At 35.3% G+C, this 22,794-nt stretch overlaps 1 protein-coding gene across 7 annotated transcripts in view; it reads right to left on the bottom strand.

Moving 5' to 3' along the window:
- The window catches only part of ESRRG (estrogen related receptor gamma), a 592,374-nt gene that overhangs the window by 203,886 nt on the left and 365,694 nt on the right, over positions 1-22,794 (bottom strand). The window contains exon 1 of one of the 7 annotated variants that reach the window (XM_009237667.4): positions 21,520-22,661. In XM_009237667.4, the coding sequence (XP_009235942.1) occupies positions 21,520-21,575 (56 nt within the window). In that variant the 5' untranslated portion in view covers positions 21,576-22,661. 7 annotated transcript variants of the gene reach the window in all.

Here is a 22,794-nt window from a genome sequence, read left to right as displayed (position 1 = left end):
CCCAAAACAAAAGATCACCAGGCCATGCGGACTGTCTTCAGTGCTTAAGTAAATACCACCCTATTTATTAGCCTTGCTTTGGGGAAACCCCAAATGGTCACCTTACCTCCTGACTTATGAATCCATAAAAATGCCCATGATTTATTATTGCATCCCCCTTCTTCTCTATGAATGGGATAATGAAGTTCTTTATGGGAGGCTATTAAGAAGCAACATGGATGCTACTATTTGCTACTTATCCCATATAATTAATAATGCCATAACTGCTATTAGAGAGCAGTATTTAAAGTAGCCAGACTATCATAAATATGGCTGATTTGACTAAACTGTCAATGGCAAATTTCAAGAAGAACCACTAAAAGGAGATTTACTTTTGAAACATATATTACAAAAAGGCTTTTATTCACATTTATTTTATTTATGTTTTGGTTCTAATGAAATCACTAGACTTACCAATTTGCTAGGTAATTATAAAGTCAGAATTCTTAAAAGCAAGTAGTTATCGCTAATTAATTTTCTTCTGGGTATCTCCTTGACAAATTATAATATCTCCCTTTTAAAATTTCTTACATATAGTTAGACCATAGCTTTCTTTAAAAGGTGACATTTGTTCCTTTAAATAACACCTTTGATGAAAACACTGATCAAATAAAAATAAAATTAACATCCAGATTATAGATTCTCTAGTCTTATGAGAGAGGGTGAAGAAAGAAATCTGTAAGAGGCCAAAAGGAGACGTTCACAGCCAGTAGGCTGTGCTGATTCATGCTCATTTACTAAGTTTCAGTTCCCATTTTATGAAAATAAACCCACTCTAGACTTCCCCCAACAAAACAAATATATTTTTTATGTGATCTTAGGATAAAGTAAGTTATTAGATATTCCAGGCAAGCCGGGTGTGGTGGCTCATGCCTGTAATCCTAGCACTTTGGGAAGCCGAGATGGGTGGATCACTTGAGGTCAGGAGTTTGAGACCAGCCCGTCCAACATGGAAAAACCCCGTCTTTACTAAAAATACAAAAAAAAAAAAAAAATTAGCCAGGCATGGTGGCATATGCCTGTAATCCCAGCTACTCAAGAAGCTGAGGTAGCAGAATCGCTTGAACCCGGGGAAGCGGGGCTGCAGTGAGCTGAGATCACACCACTGCACTCCAGCCTGGGAAACAGAGCAAGACTCTGCCTCAAAAAAAAAAAAAAAAAAAAAAAAAAAAAAGATATTCCAGGCAAAGTTGACCCAAGCACACGAGTTGGTGAAATCATGTACATGTGAATTATTCTAGTATTCTAGTCCTGTTCATATTAGATCAGAGAAGTTCTAATACCCTAACATCGGAATAAAAAAGGAGAGAAAAGAGTGCTCAGGAGGATTCTTGCCAGCATGTCTTAAATTTAAAAAAAATAATAATAAATTAGCACTGTGAGTTGTGGTGAATACAAACCAATCAAGGCAATAAGAAAAAAGCTTAAGTATTCTTGTATAGATGTAGTTAAAAGATTTTTTAAACATTTAATTACTTTGTTTATCTAAGGAGCCTCAAGATATCTATAGATGTTCCCTGAAGTTGTCAAATAAATACTGAGCCAACTACTGTTCTTGCAGTTAACCAACCACTAACATGTGCAGGGGTGTCCAAGCTTTTGGCTTTCCTGGGTCACATAGGAAAAAGAATTGTCTTGGGCCACATATGAAATACACTAACACTATGATAACTGATGATCTTTAAAAAAAATCACACAAAAAAATCTCATAACGTTTTAAGAAAGTTTACTCATTTGTGTTGGGCCGCATTCAAAGCCGTCCTGGGCCATATGTTGGAAAAGCTTGATAAAGGTTACCTTTAATTAAGTTTTGTCTCTGTCAACTTTGTCCTTCTTTGCCTGTCTAGAGTGGCAAACAGTGTTCCAGTGACTCTGTGAGAAGTAGCCTGCTTTTCAGGAAAAGGTAATTTAAGAATAAGTGAAGGTCTTTGTTACTAATTCTGTATAAATGTAATTTTTTTTTGCTTTTTTTCTTAATTGCAAGGAAAAAATAGACAATGGCTTTTTTTTAATGGCATGTTTTCAAAGCTGGATAGATGTGTGTGTGTGTGTGTGTGTATGTTTGTGTGTGTATGTTTCTGTGTGTTTGTGTGTGTGCAGGAGTGGGATTGTTGTTGAATGTTGGGGTGGGAAGAGAGAGAGCTGGGATGTCAAAGGAGGAAGTGTAGAGCCGAAAAAGAATGGGTGAGTGGGGGATAAACTTCAGTCTTGCCTAACTCACCTGAATTTTATTGACGGCCCTTACATTTTACAGAGTTGCTTGACGTAAGGAAAATATCTCATTTTATTTCGTGCTGGAAAATGGTTTTAAATGCAGGTAAAAAGGAATCAATCACCTCAAAGACTTTTTGGGAAAAGGCTGGGTATACATAAATTTTCTTGAAGTAAAAAGTATTGAAAAAATATAAAAAGGATTACTGGTTACCTTTTGAGTTAGCAATGTGATTCATTTTCATGTATGTTCCGTTCCCCATATAGACCTTGCTTATTTAAATGAAGGCTAGCACTTCACTGGCTCAAAAAAAGCAGATCTTTTAAATTTACTTTAGAGCTGAATTGAGTCAAGTGGGATAATGTTAACTAACCCTAAACATCTAGTAAATTCGGCTGGGCACGGTGGCTCACGCTTGTAATCCCGACACTTTGGAAGGCCAAGGCGGGTGGATCACTTGAGGTCAGGAGTTCAAGACCAGCCTGGCCAACATGGTGAAACCCCATCTCTACTGAAAATACAAAAAAATTTAGCTAGGCATGGTGGTGGGCACCTGTAATCCCAGCTAGTTGGGAGACTGAGGCAGGAGAATCGTTTGAACCCGGGAGGCAGAGGTTGCAGTGAGCCGAGATCATGCCATTGCACTCCAGCCTGGGAGACAAGAACAAAACTCTGTCTCTCTCCAAAATAAGAGGAAGAAGGAGAAGAAAAAAAGATCTAGTAAATTCTAAAGTGCAAAACATCACATACCTTTCTGTACATATGGAGCCAGAGGAAATATTAAAAAACAAATGCTCTTTTCATGACTTTATCATAGGTACTCAATTAACAAATAAGATATAATAAGATATAATCACTAGATACAACATATAATATTATCCACATGTAAATGTCTATGTTAATCTATAATGTAAAAATGGGAGTAGTAGATTTTTTTTTAAATCATAATTTAAATAAAACCCTCTACCCACAGCCCAAAATGATACTATGTTCTGAATGATTCTGAGGAAGAAAAATAGGAAAATTTGATTCAAGTCTGGAAGCTACCAATTCCATTCACAGTTCTAAACTTTGATTTACAATTTATAATCATTTTTATACAAATTAGCACTACCTAGACCACAATGACACTACAGCTTTGTAAACTTATCTTGTTAGATACAAAATGATACCAGAAAGTCTTTAAAAAATAGTATGTTTAAACTTTCCTAATAGCAACAGTGTCTATTTCAGTATAAATGACTTGTTTGACTCTAGTTTACAATTGCTTTAAGTATTTCTTTTTTGGGCTAATCAAGTAGGTACCTGTCCATGTGGTTTATCTAGGCACAAAACATACAGTTACATAGAGATTTACACGTCTTAAGACTTTCATTTAATAGTTAGTATATATTAATGTATATGCAAAATCCAAAACAATGCTTTGTACACGGTAGCCAACTAAAATATTCTGAATGGCCACATAAACGAATATAATTGGCATAGAAATTATTTTCTATTTTTTTATATCTAGTAAGGAAAAAAAGGACACAATCTGTGTAAATTATTCACTAAAAAGTCAAATGTGTTATCCCCACTATAAAAAAATCTGTTTCCAAAAGGACACACAGTTGTTTTATTTTGCCAAATCAATACCCAAAAATACTACTTTTCTTCAGTTACACTTACGTTGAATGTCCCAAAGATTCCCTACCTGGAATTGCCCATATTTGAAGTGCAAAACAGGCTGAGCATTATCTAAATCTAGATAAAACTCATTGGTTTGTAATCTGCACAATGATCTATACATCTAAATCTATATGCAAATCGAATGCTTTCATGCATTAAAGCATTCCAAAGCACCCAGGACCAAGGGAGCAGCAGGTTCTTTCAGATCCTTCCCCTGTTACTCTTCTTCTTTCCTTCTATTTATTTATACTGGCTACCTAAATAATTCACACTGCCTGCTTTTCAGCCCGAATGTTCCTCGGAAGAGGCCTACAATGAGCTATTGCAGTCACCAGATGGACTCATGAATGCAGCAGGTGGGGCAGATGGCAAGGCGCCCTGTCTGATGCTGCCTGCCTGGGCATGGACTGCCTTTTCCTTCCAGGTACATTATCATCATCCTAACACTGAGCGGTGTGTAGTTTGGGGGTGGGGTGGAAGTGGGGCACTGGCAAATCCTTTACATGCAATACTAGAGAAATCATAAATTACCAGCTGCCCTCTTCCTCCTCGTCCCCCACCCCCAGCAACCCCCGATGTTTCATGTTGTTGCTTTGTTAGTGAGTTTGTCTTTTTTAAGACTATGGTGAAGGTTTCCAAAGCATTCTGGCACTATACATGACGAAGAATGCATCCATTTTAAACAGTCCACCTCAGCTTTAAAAAGTGAAGAGAATTCAAAGGGAGTGATATGGGAAAACTCAGAAAGACTATGGCGGGGGTGGGGGGCTGGATAAAGCATGTTCACAAATATTTTGCAAAAAAACCCACAAACGTAGTAAAAACATAGGTGAGATGACTCAGCTCATGTCTGCAGTGCTTACATAAAGATCCTTTGCATATATGGAGTGGAAAAGATAAAAACCATATGTTTACAGCCTTTTGATGTTGCAGAAAATGCTGGCTGTGCCCACGTTGCAATAGTTCTTTGTCTCATATTTCTGGTGTCATTTCTAAAAGTGTGGCATTTCCCTTCCAAAGTTTGTAATCCTGTAATACTATAACACACAGAAAAAACTGCATTGCATATCACTTGCAGTTGGAAACTTACAACATCATGATGCCAAGCTATCCTGAGACAAGCACTCAGTAACATGTAGTATAAATTTTAATTAAGCATAAACACTTGACAAAAACTCTCTCGAGATATTTCTGGCATATTCCGATTGGCAATGGTGCCATGATACCATGACTTTAATCCTTCTATAAACTTAACTAATGCCAATATAAATCTTATTACCTAACTTCACTAATCATCTAATTATAAACATCTAAAAATGTGAAATACAATAATTTTAATGACCTGGAACAAACCAATCTGTATCTTCAAAAATAAATAAATAAATAAAACTCCTAAATAAAACGCATCCACTGAAGAGATGCTGCAAACAGAGAACTGCTTTGAATTCAATCTTTGAGTCCTCAGGCAAATTGAAATCCCAGGCTTTTGGGAACTACCAGGCAGTGTTGCAGGAATGCTGGACAAAGACAATAGCTGTGAGATTATCTCAAGATTAAGGGCAAGGTTTTCTTATAAAAACTACTTTTCAATAGTCGTTTACTTTGATTGGAATGAGTTTACTAATTCAAACCTTTCCCTCAAAGTCAAACAACATAAACCTTCTAGAGTTCAAACAAATCCTTCTTACCTTCTCTGCTACCTGGGAAATATACTGTCTTACATGATCTTTTAAAGCATTTTTTTTCTTCTCATTAATCAGTCTAAAAAAATCAAACCATATACAAGTAATGTTGAGCATTTTAAGATTTAATGGCAACTTTGGTGATCAAGTCTTCACAAAGAAAAATAATCGGGCCCACCTTTTAGCTGAAGGAACACAGGCCAGATCAGACTTGACTGCTCCAAGACCCCAATCACATTCTCGCCACATTCAGGATCTAAATGCACAATTCCTAATTACATTCATGATGTGAACTTTACATCAGTTCTAAAAAGCCAAAACCAGAAAGTTAGGGTGAAAGATGCAATTTGCTGAAGTTTTATGTAAAACTACTGCTACTTAAGTCCTGAATTTATTTTATGAAGACTGACTCCTTTTTACACTGGAGACTTAGGTATGAAAAATCCCATTTTTAAATGTTTTACATGCATTCACATATTTTTATCATTCATTTCAAGATCTTAGTGCTTAAGACAGTGTCTCCACGTAGCCAAATACTTTTGAATGATCAAGAAAATGCAGTTTAATGCACTAAATTGATAGCTTTAATGATTTTTAAAACTGCAAAAGAACACATGTAATATTTTTTATGCAACGTGAGACTATAAGCAATTAATTTGACACCAGAGAGTTGGTTATATGGAATACACTTCAAATCAATTTTAAACTGATATTTTCTGATTTTATTAACTATCATTAAGCTATGTACCCACAATCTAATTACTGTACATAATGGAGGATACTTTAAAATACTAAACAGAAGAGAATAAACATTTCTTAAGAAAAAATACACTGGAAGGCAAATGGTGTTAATTTTTTAAGATAGCAACGGTGGAATGGAAACCATTTTTAGAATTTATGTAGTTCATAATGATTTGAATATTCTTGGTATATTCAACGTGTGTTAAGACAGTCGTAATTAAACTGGTAGGCAATATTACTTTTAAAATAAAATTAGTAGCAAAGTCTCAGAAAAAAAAAAGCCATTTAAAAAATAAAAGAATAAGTGTAAATAAAGAATGAAGAAATGAGTATGTAATTACAATTTAAGCCTGGAATATAAAAGATAATAAAAGTAATATATATTACCAAGATGCTCCTGAAAGAGAATTATAAACAAAATTTTAATTTTTTACATTTCAATAGTATTCTTTTAGTAAAGTTTACATTATATTCACAAATAGATCCACCTTATATAAATGTCTACATTTGGACACATTTTTGGAGTGTTAGAAATCAGTGTAATGACACTGGTCATTAGAGAAATGCAAACCAAAACCAAAACGAGATACCATCTCACACCAGCTAGAATGGTGAGCATTAAAAAGTCAGGAAACAGCAGATGCTGGAGAGGATGTGGAGAAATAGGAACGCTTTTACACTGTTGATGGGAGTGTAAATTAGTTCAACCACTGTGGAAGACAATGTGGTGATTCCTCGAGGATCTAGAACTAGAAATACCATTTGATCCAGCAATCCCATTACTGGGTATATACCCAAAGGATTATAAATCATTCTGCCATAAAGACACATGCACACGTATGTTTATTGCAGCCCTGTTCACAATAACAAAGACTTGGAACCAACCCAAATGCCCTTCAATGATAGACTGGATAAAGAAAATGTGGCACATATACACCACGGAATACTATGCAGCCATAAAAAAAGGATGAGTTCACGTCCTTTGCAGGAACGTGGATGAAGCTGGAAACTATCATTCTCAGCAAACCGACACAGGAACAGAAAACCAAACACTGCATGTTCTCACTCACAAGTGGGAGTCGAACAATAAGAACACATGGACACAGGGAGGGGAACAACACACACTGTGGCCTGCAGGAGAGTGGGTTGCTAAGGGAGAGATAGCATTAGGAGAAATACCTAATGTAGATGACGGGTTGATAGGTGCAGCAAACCACCATGGCTCGTGTATACCTATGTAACAAAACTGCATGTTCTGCACATATATCCCAGAACTTAAAGTATAATTAAAAAAAAAGAAATCAGTATAATGACAATACATATACATGCATGTGTTCAAAGAAGAGTTATGTGTATGTGCATGTGTGTACAGATATATATGTGTATGTGTGTGTGTGTATATATATATATATTCAATTTCTCTAATTAATTAAATTGTTATTTTCTTATTTCAGACCTCTTCCTGGATATGGCCAAGTCTGAAGTTTCAAAGTACATGTTATTCTGAACCTAATAAAGAAAACATATATCCAACCTTTAATCTAATATATACTAGAATTAGTTTAATTTAAAAAGAGAAACATACTTTTAAATGCCCCCTTCTCTTTGCCAAACAAAATATTCACAAAGTGACTCAAATGCCATGATTCAATGCAATGATCCATTTTCTGAATTCATACAGACCCCTTTATTAACTATGATTTTTTTGCCAGCTTTTTTTTCCTATGTAAGTAGTGCTGATTTAAAAAAAATTGGAGGGAGTACGTATACTCTCTAATGAAATTACTGATTGTACTTATTTGTGGTTTGCCGACCTCGGTGAAAATATAAATTAAGTCACATAATTAAACACACAAAAAAATCTTAGAATAAACCAAACAATAATTTTTTTTAGAGCTGGAAAATACAACACACCAAATTTGTAAATAAGGACAGTATCTTTGCAATATTAACCTGTAATCCTGGTTCAGGATTTACCTAATTTTTGTTTTATTTTGCTTTTCTCTTCTGAGAGTCTCAGAAGAATTTTCTGCATGTGTTTTGAGTTTATAGTTTTAAAAAAAGAGAAAATGAGTGCATGCTCCCTCGCATGCCTTCTCTGCACCTAAACAGAGCCATTTACATAGCCCATTGAACACTGTTTAGTAAACAAGGCGGGTACAAGTCCAGAGTGGCTTCTATCTTCCAGTCCTGCCGTCTTTTTTAAAAACAAGGCAGGGCTTCTGTTTTTAGTACACACTTCGGTTCAGTGTTAATCCTGTTTTATGTTGTTCACACCTGCTGCTGACTAGCAGCCTGCTGATGGGCTGGGGCTCAGGCTGCTCAGAGAAATCCCACAAAAACTAACGAAGAAGCTGGACAAAAGCTACTGTACAGAGCTGGAAACAAAGCCTGCCCAGGGTCCAGAAGACAAGAGAAGCAAACCCCACAAAATCTTTCCTGTCATTTGCAGATAAGGCTCCAATGTCCCAAGTTTGCCACTAAACAATAAAAGGCAACCAATTCCTTTTTTTGAAAAGTCTGACCACCATTGGGTTATTTATATTCCTGAGCTTTTTATGTCTTTTGGTAAAATTGATGCAAATACAGTTTTAAAAAATGCTGTTGTAATCAGGTGTACATGTGTGTCACTACTTTGAGTCCTTAGCAAAAGAATCTGTACTTAAACATAATTATTCATTTAAAATACTCCATGGCTAACCTTTCTACTCATAGAATTTTGCATCCAAAGTGAACAGAGAATAAATGCATTCTGCCATCGGTGTCCATGGTGTGGCCAGGACAGTGACTTGTGTACTAAGACTGCTCTCTTCCCACTGCCCCCACCCTGCTGCACTGCATGCGCCTAATAGCAAACATCAAAAGGAATGATTTCTTTTTTGATCTTAGTACCAGCGATAAATCAAATTCAGCGCCACGGACAGGGGGGAAATGCACCACTAAGGGAAAACTCCAAGACTAACAGTGGGACCAGGCAGAGGCATTCGCTCAATCAAGTTTCAGTAAACGATGCCTACCCTTCTCGTTGAAACAAGATGTAAGCTGTCGTGCATTTACCCAGAATGAGAAAAACGTACTGAGTCCTGACGTGACCCTAAGTTAAGAAGCACTTTGTGCTGACATTTCTAGTGGTGGCATCAGAGCCCCTCCCTCCTACCTATCGACCGAGCCAATTTCCTTCCTATCTGGGAGCCAGGTTATGCCCGCAGGTGGGCAAAGAAAGCTCCTATTGGCCACTGCAGGACAGCTCCAATAGGAGCTGCACATCTGGGGGGTCAAATGGTGGCTCTGGGATCATTTTATTACATCTCCTGGAGCACCTTTCCTGACTGCAATAGCCAATAAAGCATCCTCGGTTCCACTGCCAACTCGGGGAGTTCTGCAGCTGCCCGCTCCACAGTGGTGCACAGATTTCATGGAGCACAGTTTTAATACTTCTCTGGGGGAAGCACAAAAAGCACTAACTAGCATATTAAGGTTCTCTTAACGAATGAATGTGAGGATGAAATATTTGAGGTGTTGGTATCTTTTCCCCAATTTGTTTTGAAACCATTTACCCTTAGCAATGTGCTCTTTCTAGGGGGTCACTACTGTGTTCTAATAGGAGGTTTCTCTGGCATTTGTGACATGGTCTTCCTCAGCAGATGCAAATTTTACATGAATTCTCAAAAGCAGCTAAGCAACCACAGAAGGCATATCAGATAAATGTACACTTTTTCAGTGTGTACAATACTTTATACTTGGCAGCTCTTTAATGATGTTAGAGAAAAAAGTTGCTAAAAATGATATTATAATATACTTGGTATAATTGTATATAGAATTCATGTGTCTCCATCATGTGACAGCCCATCAGAAAAATAATAAAAAAAAAGTTGTTGCTTTCAATTTGATTATGGAATATGAACAGTAGAGAAATAAATTCAATTATTGTATTGAATCATATGAAATTATTGATATTTGACCATTGTTTGACCTACAAAAATGGCAACTTCACATGATTCTTTCTAATATAATTAGAATCCTATTACCTTGCTTTCATTCAAAAAAGTCTGGTGTTTCATCAAGGAATTTTATTATTTCAAACTTGACCTTCCTATTGCTTTTTCCCTCAGAAAGTCACATCAATTTTTTAATTAATATCAAAATGAGAGAACTTATCTAAGTCTATTTCAAGACTGGAACCTATTAAGGGCTTGGGTACACAGGCCCTAGTGGTAAACATTTCATGTGAAATGAAGTTTCTTGCATGTAAGAACATTTACATATTCAATGGAGTGTTTACTGTATGGTCCCCTTCTGGTGAAGCCACTTAGCAATGCTATATAACGGAAGAGCAAATGCCTCATTCCAAGTGCCAAGACTGCACAATAATGGACTATGATAGAAAATCTTAACCTTGAGGTCCTTGACTAAAGGATTTGAGACATGGATAATTTTTTTTTTCTCCAGCGACTTTGTAAGTTTACTCAGGACAAAAAGATTTCAGTGTATCAGCAGTAGTGGCGGTTTTCAGATCAAATGATATTTAGTGTTTTGCATGTAGTATTGGTGACATGATGAATACCCTCAGATGAGAAGGAGAAAAATATAAGCAGCTGTGCGCTTGATCAAGGTGCGCTACCTGCTGCTGCCTCCCAGCACTGCTGCTAATCTTGCCCACTTCTGAAGAAAGTGAAGACCACCTTATTTTGATTATAGTGCTTTCCTCGGGCAGGAATTTTTATTTCTGTTGAATCTTAAACCATTGCATTTCCAGTGATGCATTTTTATGTTTACAATTGACATCTTCATAAAAGAATGAAACCTTTGAGCAACAGCTCAAAAGCATGAAGGTTGCCTGCAGTAAGTACTTAAATTATTTTACACCTAAATGGAGCCCAGTTGTTTTTAGTTAAAATTTAATAAACCTTAAACTGATGACCTTTCTTCCACAGAAAGGTCCCGAGTTGCAAAAACGAACTTTCCAATGAAATATATTTTAAGGAACTAGTGCTGAACAAAGGGCTATTTAAAGCTGAACGCTTTGTCAATTTATCAGCTTGTGAACATTCTGTTCCTGAATTCCCCACTGCTGCTGAATGTATAGAACCGTGGTGCCTCGCTTAATCGAATACTATTGATTCGAGTGTGTCACAGTGATCTCATTGAGAGTAATCAATAGTAATCCAAAATCAATCAATCTGCTCTTGCACTATCATTTATCAAATCTGAATACGCTAAATTATTTGTAGGCGTCAAATTACAAAGAAGAGAAAATGGCAGAACTGGGAGAGTTAACGGTTTATATTGAAGAAAAAAACCAATATCTCTTTTTTCAAAGGGAGGTGCTTTAAGATGGACTATTACTTGGACAAATACATTTATCTTCTCATTAAAGAATCCTAACTTTATAATTAATCTCATTCCTTTCTTGAAAAAAAAAAAAAAAGATTTCTCCTGTAGGAGTTTGCTCGTTCAGCACAACTCACAGATGCCCTAACTTATTTAACCAGAGCACATTAGCATTTTACAAGTCTGGTCAGCTAAGTTTCAAATACCTGTAACCCATCTGCTGAAAAAAGAGGGAGACTGGATTGACATAGGGAATAACTGCATCTTCTAACATCAGAAATGATGTTTAATAGAATTGGAGTGGAGAAAGGAGTACTTAATTTCTCCAGAGAATGCACAGCAGAGATGCACCTGCTTATCAAAGAAGCTGCTGTTGATGCTGAAGTTTCTTTTATCAACATATTCACCTGTAATTTCATCAAGGTAATAAATCCCTCTATTCATAACAGCACACTCAAAAGCACCTCTCCTATTTAACTTGAATGAAAAAAGGCACAGAGTGTCTAAAACATTTACTTTTGCTAATGTAAAAGTGTTGGCATTTTACTTCATTCCTGATAAGCTGGTGCCAGTAGAAGTGATTATTCTTTTCTTATTCAAAGCCTATCAGCATTTCGAAAAGCTCTCTCAATCTTATCAGGTGTATGAACAGCACAGTTAACTGAAAACAGTTTGTACTGCTCCTCTCTCTTTCTGCCAAGCTATCTGATAAACCCCCAACTAACTGTATTTACACACAATCAAACATAAGTTGTATCTTCTATGCACTATAGCCAGATTCCAGTTTACTATAGGTTTTTCTGCTGTGACATTAACTTAGCAAAAATGTCAGCCTCCAGTATCCCAAACTGACAACAATCAAGAAAACACTATAAAAGCACTCAACTAGAATGTACTACAAACAGAAACAAAAAGAAAAACAAATATAAAAAGTTAAAGGCAATCTCTTTGGAATTCAGAGGGAAAATGAAGTGTACTCTGTATGCAAATATGGGTGAATATCATGCACTTACCTTTTACCAAAGTAAATGACCCTTTAATAAAACAGATGAATAGAAACAGAAATTGTAAAGGAAAATACTGCTGGGATAGAGGAGGGGAAGCTGTTTAGGAAAGTGTTTTAGAACTGAGCAGGCATTCCCCCCACACTTCAGGTTATCTCAATGTGGCAGCAGAGAAGTTCTATAACATAAGCAAAGGAAGACAATAGACAATATCACCGAACTTACCCCAGAAACTGAAGACAAGATAGAAAGCAAGGCTGTCACATATGGTGACCACATTCTCAGGATAGATTTTCCAATCATTAAAACCCTCATAAATGCTCTAGACATTAAAGTTTTGTTCACTATAAGAAAATAAAGAAATAAAAAAATACAATTTGAGTTTTTAACCTCTTATTATTTGTCTTATTCTTCAGACTTAACCAACTGAATAGTTCAATATAAAGGCATGAAAAAAGAATCATCATTCACATTAATGTAAACAGATGATCTGTTCTCCATTTCTATCTATTAAAAAATGCTTAAACTAGGTCATGGCTCATACGAATTGAAAGACACACCTAATCATTTACGGGTAGTACTTTGGAGCATGAAAGATAACAATGACATTTCTAGAGCATAAGAGAAATCGGAAATCTACTTGAATGACTGAGTAACAACAAATTCCTGAGCCTAGGAAAGAATCTCTGCCTGAGCTTCTGTGCATAAATTGTCCATTTGTTCCTCACCTCCCTTTGCTGAATGACTAAGAGAGAACAGAAAAAGGCGGCCACATGCTCCCACCTGAGCCCAACTCCTGATGCTCTCTAGACTCCAAGAACAGAATGAGCCTTCCTTTAGATGTGTAGAGCAATAAGATGAATTAGCCAAGTGTGTAGTTCAGTACAATTCAGCTGATGACTGCTTTTCCATCTGTGACACTATGATCCCATGACTGATGAGGCAGGTCTCATTCAAGTCTATGGATAAAAGGGATGTTTCCGTCATTTCATAGGACCCAGCACCAACTGTATACAGTCACTTTCTCATAGGAAAAAGACATGGTTCTCACCAACCATATACATCTTTCCCTTTCTTTGGTCATGAACAGTTGGTTACGGGTATGATATTCCTCCTCAAAATATCTGATCTGTTTGAATGATTAATGGCTGAAAAGAAATTAAAAATTGTCAGAATGTTCTTTTATTTATGGGAAAATGAATACAATTTAACATGCCTATCTTACATTTTCGGAGAAGTTAATGTACTAGGATAATTTGGAATTATGGAGGGCAAAGGGCAATCAATTGAACAACCTCACAGTTTGTTTTTTTTTCTCTTTAATGAGTACCTCAGTCTATAATTTTTTATATGACCTGTTATTTTGGTTAGTTTTGGATGCAGTTCTGGATATATAACTAATATGCATTTACTATTATTTTCAAAGCAACATAAGTTCTTATATTGTTACACAATAACTGCCTTGAAAAGTATCCTTTTAAGATATTTTAACTCACATTGTGAGTATGAAAAAATATATATTTCTTTAATGAGTCCTTTGTTCAAATTCTCAAAAGCCATGAAAAATGAGTAAAATCTTTCTAGAGTAGATGAAAAAGGAATTATCATTTACAAAAGTATTGTTCTGATCATGGAAAAAAAAGAATTTAGTGTGCTTCTGCCTATTTTCTGTACATAAGTTCTTAATTTATGTTTTAATTTTCTTTTGTTTTTGCATATTGAATATGCCATACAAAAAGAAAGCGTAAGATTTTTTTGTTTTCCAGAAAACGTATGCAAAGTGCAACAAAAAGAGGTGTCCCCTGATAAAGGTGGATTGTCCATGTTCCTTTGGATTCTCCACTTCTTTAAGTTTTTATTTACTTCACAAATAAGAGCAACTGAGGTTCACCACTTCAGAGACTTTTGTCTTTCTAAACCTATTTTACTTTCAAGGTGGTAGAAAAATTTCAATGAACCTAAGTTATTTTTTTCTTGGAAACATTTTTATCTATGCTATCTGTATTCCTACAGTTCATTTTTAAAGATAAGTAAGCAAGCAAGCTGTTTTTTCATTACATTTAAACTAGCCATCAATCTGATATGAGAATTTATTGGTAGATTCCCTTTTATTTAGTACCATCTTAGCCAACTGTTTGCAGAAAAGGTGTATAATGAAGCAAAGTTAAATTGACATGCCTGTGATATGCCTGACAGCCCTCAGTATGCCCAATATTAATTTGTTTTCTTTGGTTAGGTAAGTCCTGCCAAAGCATATTACACATAATGTGTACTTCCAACCAAAATGATGAAAAGTGTATATGAAATTTTGCTTCACTCAAAGAAAAATGAGAAGTCACAGAGGAATATATGTGACAAGACTATTTTTTATAATTAAAATATAAATGTACTTTTCAGTTATTCTTTTAGAATTTAATCTAATCTGAAGTAGGCTCCCTGTAAGTTTTGGCAATTTAATAAGTATTTAAAATTTTTTAAATGCCAAAACCAAGTGTTTTCCTTTTCTATATTGTTTGAAAGAATTCCATATAGCCATAGGTTGTATTTCTAATTGTTAGTTCTTTCATTGTTTTTCCTTAGTAAGTTACCTTCCAAGTATACATGCATTGTCATAAATTAAAATGACATATCATTTGAAGAAATCAAAACATCAAAAGCAAGTTTCCCTCAAACATTTAAAATTATTTTTAAACATTCTAAGGGGAAATTTGTGTATATACACATATATACAACACTCAATAAATCTAAACTCTCTCAATTCAATAGTTTTGGATAATTGATTGGAAGATACATTTGGAAAATCCTGGATAATTGATTAGAAAACACATTTGGAAAATACTGAGAAATATTGTCCAAATCATAGAACAAGAAACATGTGTCACTTCTGGAAAGAAAAAGTAGAGTGGAGAGATGTGTGTGCTAAAACTCTTAATGGAAATTATTTTATTAGCTAAGCTTTCCTAGACCTTACAAAGTACAAGTCTAAAAATGAACTTGAAACAAGAATAAAAGGCCAGGTAAATCCTTCAGAAGGCTGTCATTTCCCACCCTCAGATAATAAAGGAGCTAACTTTGATCTGATAGATTGGCATAAAGAAGCGGTTAGCAGAATTTTTTTAAAAACACAATAGCAGTAAATTTGTTAAAATGTTTTGCAAATAAATAAAGGTAGGCAATGAATCTAGGAATTTTAAAAAGAATATGAATTAGAACAAGAATTAGAATAGAAAAAGCAATTGCATAAGTGCTTTCTCTCAACAGTCATTTACTAAGTAAATTCACAGACTTCTAAACTTACTTCTTAGAATAAAATTAAATAATTCTGAAATCTATAATGTACTTTATAGAAATATAATACTTATTAATTTTATATCTTTGCTTTTAGAAAAAGAGCAAATGATATGTTTATGTAGTACAGATAAGTGAAATTCATATTTTGCATTTGTTTGAAAGCTATCATGCTTTACATTAAGATATATTTGTCAGGCCCAATTGTGTAAGAAAAGAATGTAGCCAAGAGCTAATTCAAAATTGTTTCCTGGATATGGGCCCAAACCATTAAATTATACATTTAATATCAGTAGTTTCTTTCCTATTTTAGAAATTATTTATGATTTCTAGATACTGAATACATGAATGACAATAATGTGAAAATTCTAAAATCAGAAACAAATTGACTTACTAGGTTACCTGTTACCTGTCTAATACACAGGAGTTAAATAAACTCAGTTTAAAATCAGATCTGTAAATACCTGAAATATCAATTCCAGGTTAAAATCATGCCTGGCAAATTTAACTGGCAACTAACTGATTAGAATAATACTTGAGTTCTACTTTATTATATAAATGTCCATGAATACTTTTAGTAGCATACCTATAATCTACATATACATTACCTCTTCCCACATACATGCATATTTCACATGCATACTATACATGCACACAAATATACTCCCGTGTATCCTATCGACTGCTTTGAGTTTTAAAGTACCATGTGTGTATTTATTTATTAATAATAGTATAGATCATGTATATCCACATATACATGGCTATCAAAAAAATCAATGACAAAAACATACAAAATGCAATGGAAAGATTGTCAGGCAGCAGAGATGCTTGGTGTCATCCTTGCACTATCAAATATACACATAAGTATGATTGGAGAAAGAGAGGCTAAATATTTCACTGTCAGAGAATGTAGAGAACTGCAATTCATTTCTATCTCTTGTGCTTTAGGACAATGACAATTTAACACAATGCCAGTGGATGTAAAAGAGATAAAAACTGAACAAACTGGGCCAGTGTAATCAAAGATTTTCTCCAGAGAGCTGGCTAGGGCCGGAGCTCATACGCACTTATAACAGATCAACATTGTATTGTTTCTCTCTTCCATGAATTTGCTATGAAGCAAAATTCAGAGCAAAGCTTATGTGCTGCAATGACTCTAAAGTTCTACTGAGATCCCTCAGATCCTCTCCTCTTATTTCTAAAAGCTGGATAGGTGATGCTAAAAAGTTTATTTGATATTAATTGGTTTAATAGAAATCATTGCTATTAATTGCCATTTATGAAAAAGTATATCTCATCAGCATATAATTTATTTTATAAAATAATATAAAGCAAAACCTTCAGTGCTTAACATCACTTTACAAGTAAGACAAAGAAATATTTTGTTTAGCCATTGAGCTAAAACAAATGTTGAGGAATTTTTAGTAAGTGATACAGACTTGAGATTGGGCATTATGCCTACCTTCCAAAAGAATGGTTTCTTCTTTGTCTGTAATTCTTGCAGGAGTGAGGTATTGTGAAAGTATTGTTAAATAGAATCATAGAGAAGTTAGCTTCCCTCTTTGATGAATAGCACCAGGTATCTAAAATTAATTGCAAAAGTATGGCCCGGCTAATGAGATGGTCCTTATCTTTTCTCAGCCAGGAAGCACAAGTATTTTTCTGCTGGCTCAATATTTTACAAAAATGCCTAAAGTGTTATTAACTAAGTAAGAAAAACACTGATTAAAATACCTCAAAGATATAAATTATTATAAATTGTAAGATCTGAAAAAATTACAGTTAAAACTGATTTCCTGCATTATTTTTAAATCTTCTTTTCTTTTCTTTTTTCACTTTAAAAAGAACAACAACAAAAAAATCTTTCCTCCTGCTTCTATTAGCATTTTTAAAAGCTGAATTAATTCTTATTCTTTATTAAATGGCCAATATATATTACAGGTCAGATTAAATCAAAGAAATATATCAAAGGCCGTCAATTTAGGAAAAAAAAAAAAAACAACAGAACAATGATACCTTATTTGGGGAAAACACTAGAAAAATGATCATCCATGCAAGAGAATTAATGGATATCCACAAGGGCTTTGCTAATAACATGGGTTAATTACCGCTGCAACACACTAGGCTCAGTAAATAAAGCAGCAGTGCCATAAACACATTAAGATGAGAAACCATCACTGTAAGAAGAAATAGCCAACACCATCACCCTTAGCTCTGCCCAGGAAATGAAAGCTGTTTTTTAGTCCTTTCTATAAAAAAGGGATTTTTAAACTTACCACCAAATGTGTATAGGGTAATACATAAATACCCTGACACAAAGGGCTAGTGGAACATGGGGTACCCATCATTTATCCACCACTCCCATTCAACATATATTTCATTAACTCAGGAACAGTTTTTTTTTGTTGTTTACTTCAAGGAGAAAAATCATATGTTACATAATACTAGTCATCTGGCCATTTCAACTATATATAGTTTGGAACATGTACAATGATTATTTAATTTTTAGGAAAATAGAATTAATCTGCTCACTTTAGTAATGTAATGGGCAAGGTTACAAGACTACAGCTCAAGAACGCTCACAACTAATTGCAGCTGGTTGTCACTTCGAGCAGTTTACAGAGAAATCATCTGAAAACCCCACCAACACCACATACCTTTAAGGCTGCAGGTGTTTTCAAGATTTGTAGGGAAAAAAATAAAAAACAAAACATGAAGAAAAGTCATGTGAGCTCCATGTCTAGAGTTTAAGTATTCTTACTTGAAAAAATAAACTTAAAGTGTCTGTTCAGAGTTCTCAAATAATATCACATCTAAAGTGACTTGGCCAAGCTCTTATCATTCCCTAAAAAAAAGGCATCCCCTCTGATTTCAGCTTTTTTGTTGTTGTTACTGTTACTGTATACATTTTTCCTTTCTGCCTATTTTATCACCTATAATTTGACATTATGGAATTACTTTGGGATTGTCTTGTTTTTTAATTAGTATAGATTTTAAAAAGAAGAGATGAGAAAAAGAAAAAACACGAAACCCCTGAAACAGAAAGAGTGAAACATATAAAATAAAACTTGTGTAGCTCCAAACACGAATCTTAAAACATGAAACTTAAATTTTCAATGTCTGGACTTCAGTGATCAGGCTGAAATTTACTAAACTGTTCCCTCCTCGCCTTGTCTGTTTTGGAGTGTTTCAGTTGCCTTTCCTTCTTCCAACAGCTGTGACAACTGTTAAAACAGTCAGTAAAATTAAGTCCGCTCTATAATCCTGTAGTCAATGTTACATTTTAATCAGAGGTTGAAAGGGATTCATGTGATGAGCACACTCATTTAGAATGATTAGACTGACACATATGTCAAAATGAGCAGATATATTATTTTCATCTATTTATGCTATCAGCTATTACTGCTATTAAATGTGAAACAAGCTTTCAAGTATTATGTTCTTTAATGTGCTGGCACATTTCCTAAAATAAAAAAATACATAGTTAGAGGTTAACATTTTAAGCTCTCTTAATGGTGGTCAATAAATTGTATGAATCTTTTTAACAGCCTCCAAAGCAGAAACTGTCCAATATTTTCCTCTAAAACTGTATAACTCTGGTTTCATTTCTGTGTATACACACACGTGATGGGGTTTAACCCGGTACAATTACTATGAATATTAATAGCATGTATAAATTCTGTGGTTTATTATTTGAGACAGAGAGGCAGATGCGTTGCTTAGCGTTAGATCTTTCTGTCTGTCCAGTGAACCACGTAACCATCAGACCTGCATCCAGACAATAAATCTGTATTTTTTAAAGATGACTTTTAATTGAGCCCAAAAGAAAGCTAGTTTGAATCTTGCGCCAAAGCCAAAAGGACATGTGCCTTGACTTCATTTAAATGCATCTGCTTTAAGAGGCTTATCTAAACGAATTATTCAAATTAGCTATAAGAAGTTAAATTCAAGGAAACTACTTCAAAAAGAAGCCTCTGGGGGATTTTTAAAGTTTGTTTTCTTTATTTATTTACAAGAGAAAGTTCAGAATCTGAGGGTGCTTGGATAAGACATTCTTCCTGACACGAAGACATCTTAAACTCTCCAATTCTACAGCCCGAAGTACACTAACCTTCAAACTACACTTGAGTGGGCAGTCCTACCTTTGTTTATTTTTCATTTTTATTTTTACACATCTTAAAGTTGTTTCTTCCCTTGAGTGTTTCAAACTGATGCAAGCACAGCCTTGTAATCTTTCAGTTCCTCCTAAATCCATCTCTTGGCTAATATTCCCTGTGTGAGCATGGATGTGGGTGGATGTGCATTTGTGAGTGTGCATACACACACACACACTCACACTCACGCTCAAACATACAGGAGCAGCCACTGAGATCGCAAGTCACTTTTCATCTCTTATTTAATTACAAAGCAATGCAATATGCAGTCACTAAGGACAGCTAGTGGACATCTACCTATAATGCACTACCTCATCTTCTAGAGTTTGATATTTTCTTCACAATCTATGGAGAGAAATGTTTGCCAAGGGCACTCTTTTCAGAATTATAACAGTTGGTATTACTGTAATGTGAAAGCAAAGCAATATAACTGACTCAACAGAAAGGGAGATAAACCAGTGACAGCTCTCGTGATATACTAATATTTTATCTTAACAGTAGGTTGAAATTAAGTTTATGACCTACTCATTTACACAAAAATGCCTAATTTACTTCTCGTACCCCCTACTCATTCCCCCCCTTAGTAATCTAAATATATATTTCCATGTGCATAAAGATATTCATAAATACTAATTAAACTGCATGTAAGAACTAAAGTACTTTTCTGTATTTTCTGGACACAATAAACGAGACAAATCCACACTCTGAGCAGTATTTAAGGGGAAAATTTTAAAGTCACTACTGTTTCTTTAGTTTTTTTCCCCCCTTAAATATTTATAATGTGTGAAAATCTCATGTTACTTAATGGACTGATTTGTCAGTTAAGTGCTGACTTAACGCTAACCATGCAAATAACATTATTCTAGCTCAGAATTGCATAGGGCTAGTTTTTAAATTGTTCTCTGAAGGAGAATTAGTAAATGTGCAATTTTGCCTCTAACTCTGCGCGGTAAGAAATGACAAGGAGCTGAAAATATCTGTCAAACTGCAAATACATAAGAGGCACTCAATAGTATAAATCATTTTGAATATTGTATTTTAAAACATCTTTCCTTGGGAAAATGGGTCCTAGTAAAAGATGCATTTTAACAGTTCACTAAGCATTTGTGCCAAGTGCCTATTCTTAGCACCTGAATAAGAAGTGACTGTCACACAGCTGTTTTACTGACAGTCACTGAGCTTTGCCTCAAAGGTAACATTGTAGTCAGAGAACAATTCTCGACTTACTGAATTAGGAGATCACCCTCAACACAAAAGGCACAAGACAGACACAAACAAGCACTCGTGCACACAAAATACCCAGAGCATTACCTGAATCAGCGTGTAAAGATATAGTCTGTCCGCCCCCACCCCCCGCACCCCCACGACGAGTTTAAAAAGGAAAGAAAAAAGGTACCTACTCTTCCTCGTAGTGCAGGGAAAAAGATTCAGGAAGGCAAAGTTCTACCGAATCCATGTGCGACCGGCAACCATTATTTGTGCACCCCAGCTATAAATCAAAGTTTCCTTGACAGAGCACAGTGCAATTAACACAAATGTTCTCCTAGTGACAAGCCTATAGGCACAGCCAGTTGGGACCAAAGCTCTCACACTCTCCTAATCAAGGACTTAAAGCCCCGATTGGAGCTTATTAATATGAAGTAGGGCTTTACATATGCAGTCCCACCGGCCCAGCCGCGCAGCCGATTGGGGGGCCTCTGCCCAATCAGGAGGGAGGCGACGGGAGGCTGCACGGAGCGAGAGGAGCCAGGCAGGTAGGCAGGGTGCAGAGAGCCGAAGGGGGCTGGAAACTGAGAGTGGGCAGAGAAAAAGGGAGCGGAGAAGGGAGCGATTGAAACGCTCCCAATACACACTCTCGGGTTTGATTTTTTTTCTCCCTTCTTTCACTCTTTTTTTTTCTTCTGAGAAGCTACAAAAGAAACATAACTAACTTAACTCTCTAAGCACTGGAGGGCTTTGCCTTTTATTTCTAACCTAAGATCTCTTTTGCCTTGAAAAGGAGAACTCACGCAGACTCTCAGTTAATTTGGGAAAGGATTCTGCGGAAGGTAGAGAATTAAGTTTGTCCTGCCGTTGTCTGTGTTTTTATTACAGCGGGGGCCGCTGCTTATCTGGTGCTGTACTTTCTCATGTATTCCTAATCATGTCTTTTCCTGTTTTCCTGATGTATGCTGGGCATTAAAAATAATAATAATAAAGGCATTCTTCTAAATTGTTTGAGCATGTGAACTGGGATCGTCATCTCTGAGGTGGAATGCAGTTTTACACAACTACAGAAGAGGAAATAGTGACGATACAATTTGAGAGAATGCCTAAGTAAATTATATGTGTAAACCTTTCTATACCTGAGACTGTCTCTTTACATATAGATACAACGCATAGCTTTTCAAAACAAAGGTAAACAACGGCAGGACAAATTGGCTTCTTCAGTTTTAGGGGTGGGGAGACTGAAGGCTGTGGGGGTAAATAGCGAATTAAATCTCTCTCAATGCATTTTGACAAAATAAAGACAGCATTTTTTTTGTAGGGAGAGCATTACTAAACAGTGCACTACAAGTATTCTTAATTATATGTATATATTTCAATACAAGCTTCCAAACTAGGAGGCATATAATTTTATATATGATTTTACCCAAAACATCCTGCTTTCAAATAAAACACAGTGTACATATTTG

The sequence above is a fragment of the Pongo abelii genome, chromosome 1 (genome assembly GCF_028885655.2).
Source record: "Pongo abelii isolate AG06213 chromosome 1, NHGRI_mPonAbe1-v2.0_pri, whole genome shotgun sequence".
Classification (NCBI taxonomy): domain Eukaryota; kingdom Metazoa; phylum Chordata; class Mammalia; order Primates; family Hominidae; genus Pongo; species Pongo abelii.
The sequence above is the reverse complement of the archived record's forward strand: the minus strand, read 5'-3'. Positions and strand labels throughout refer to the sequence as shown.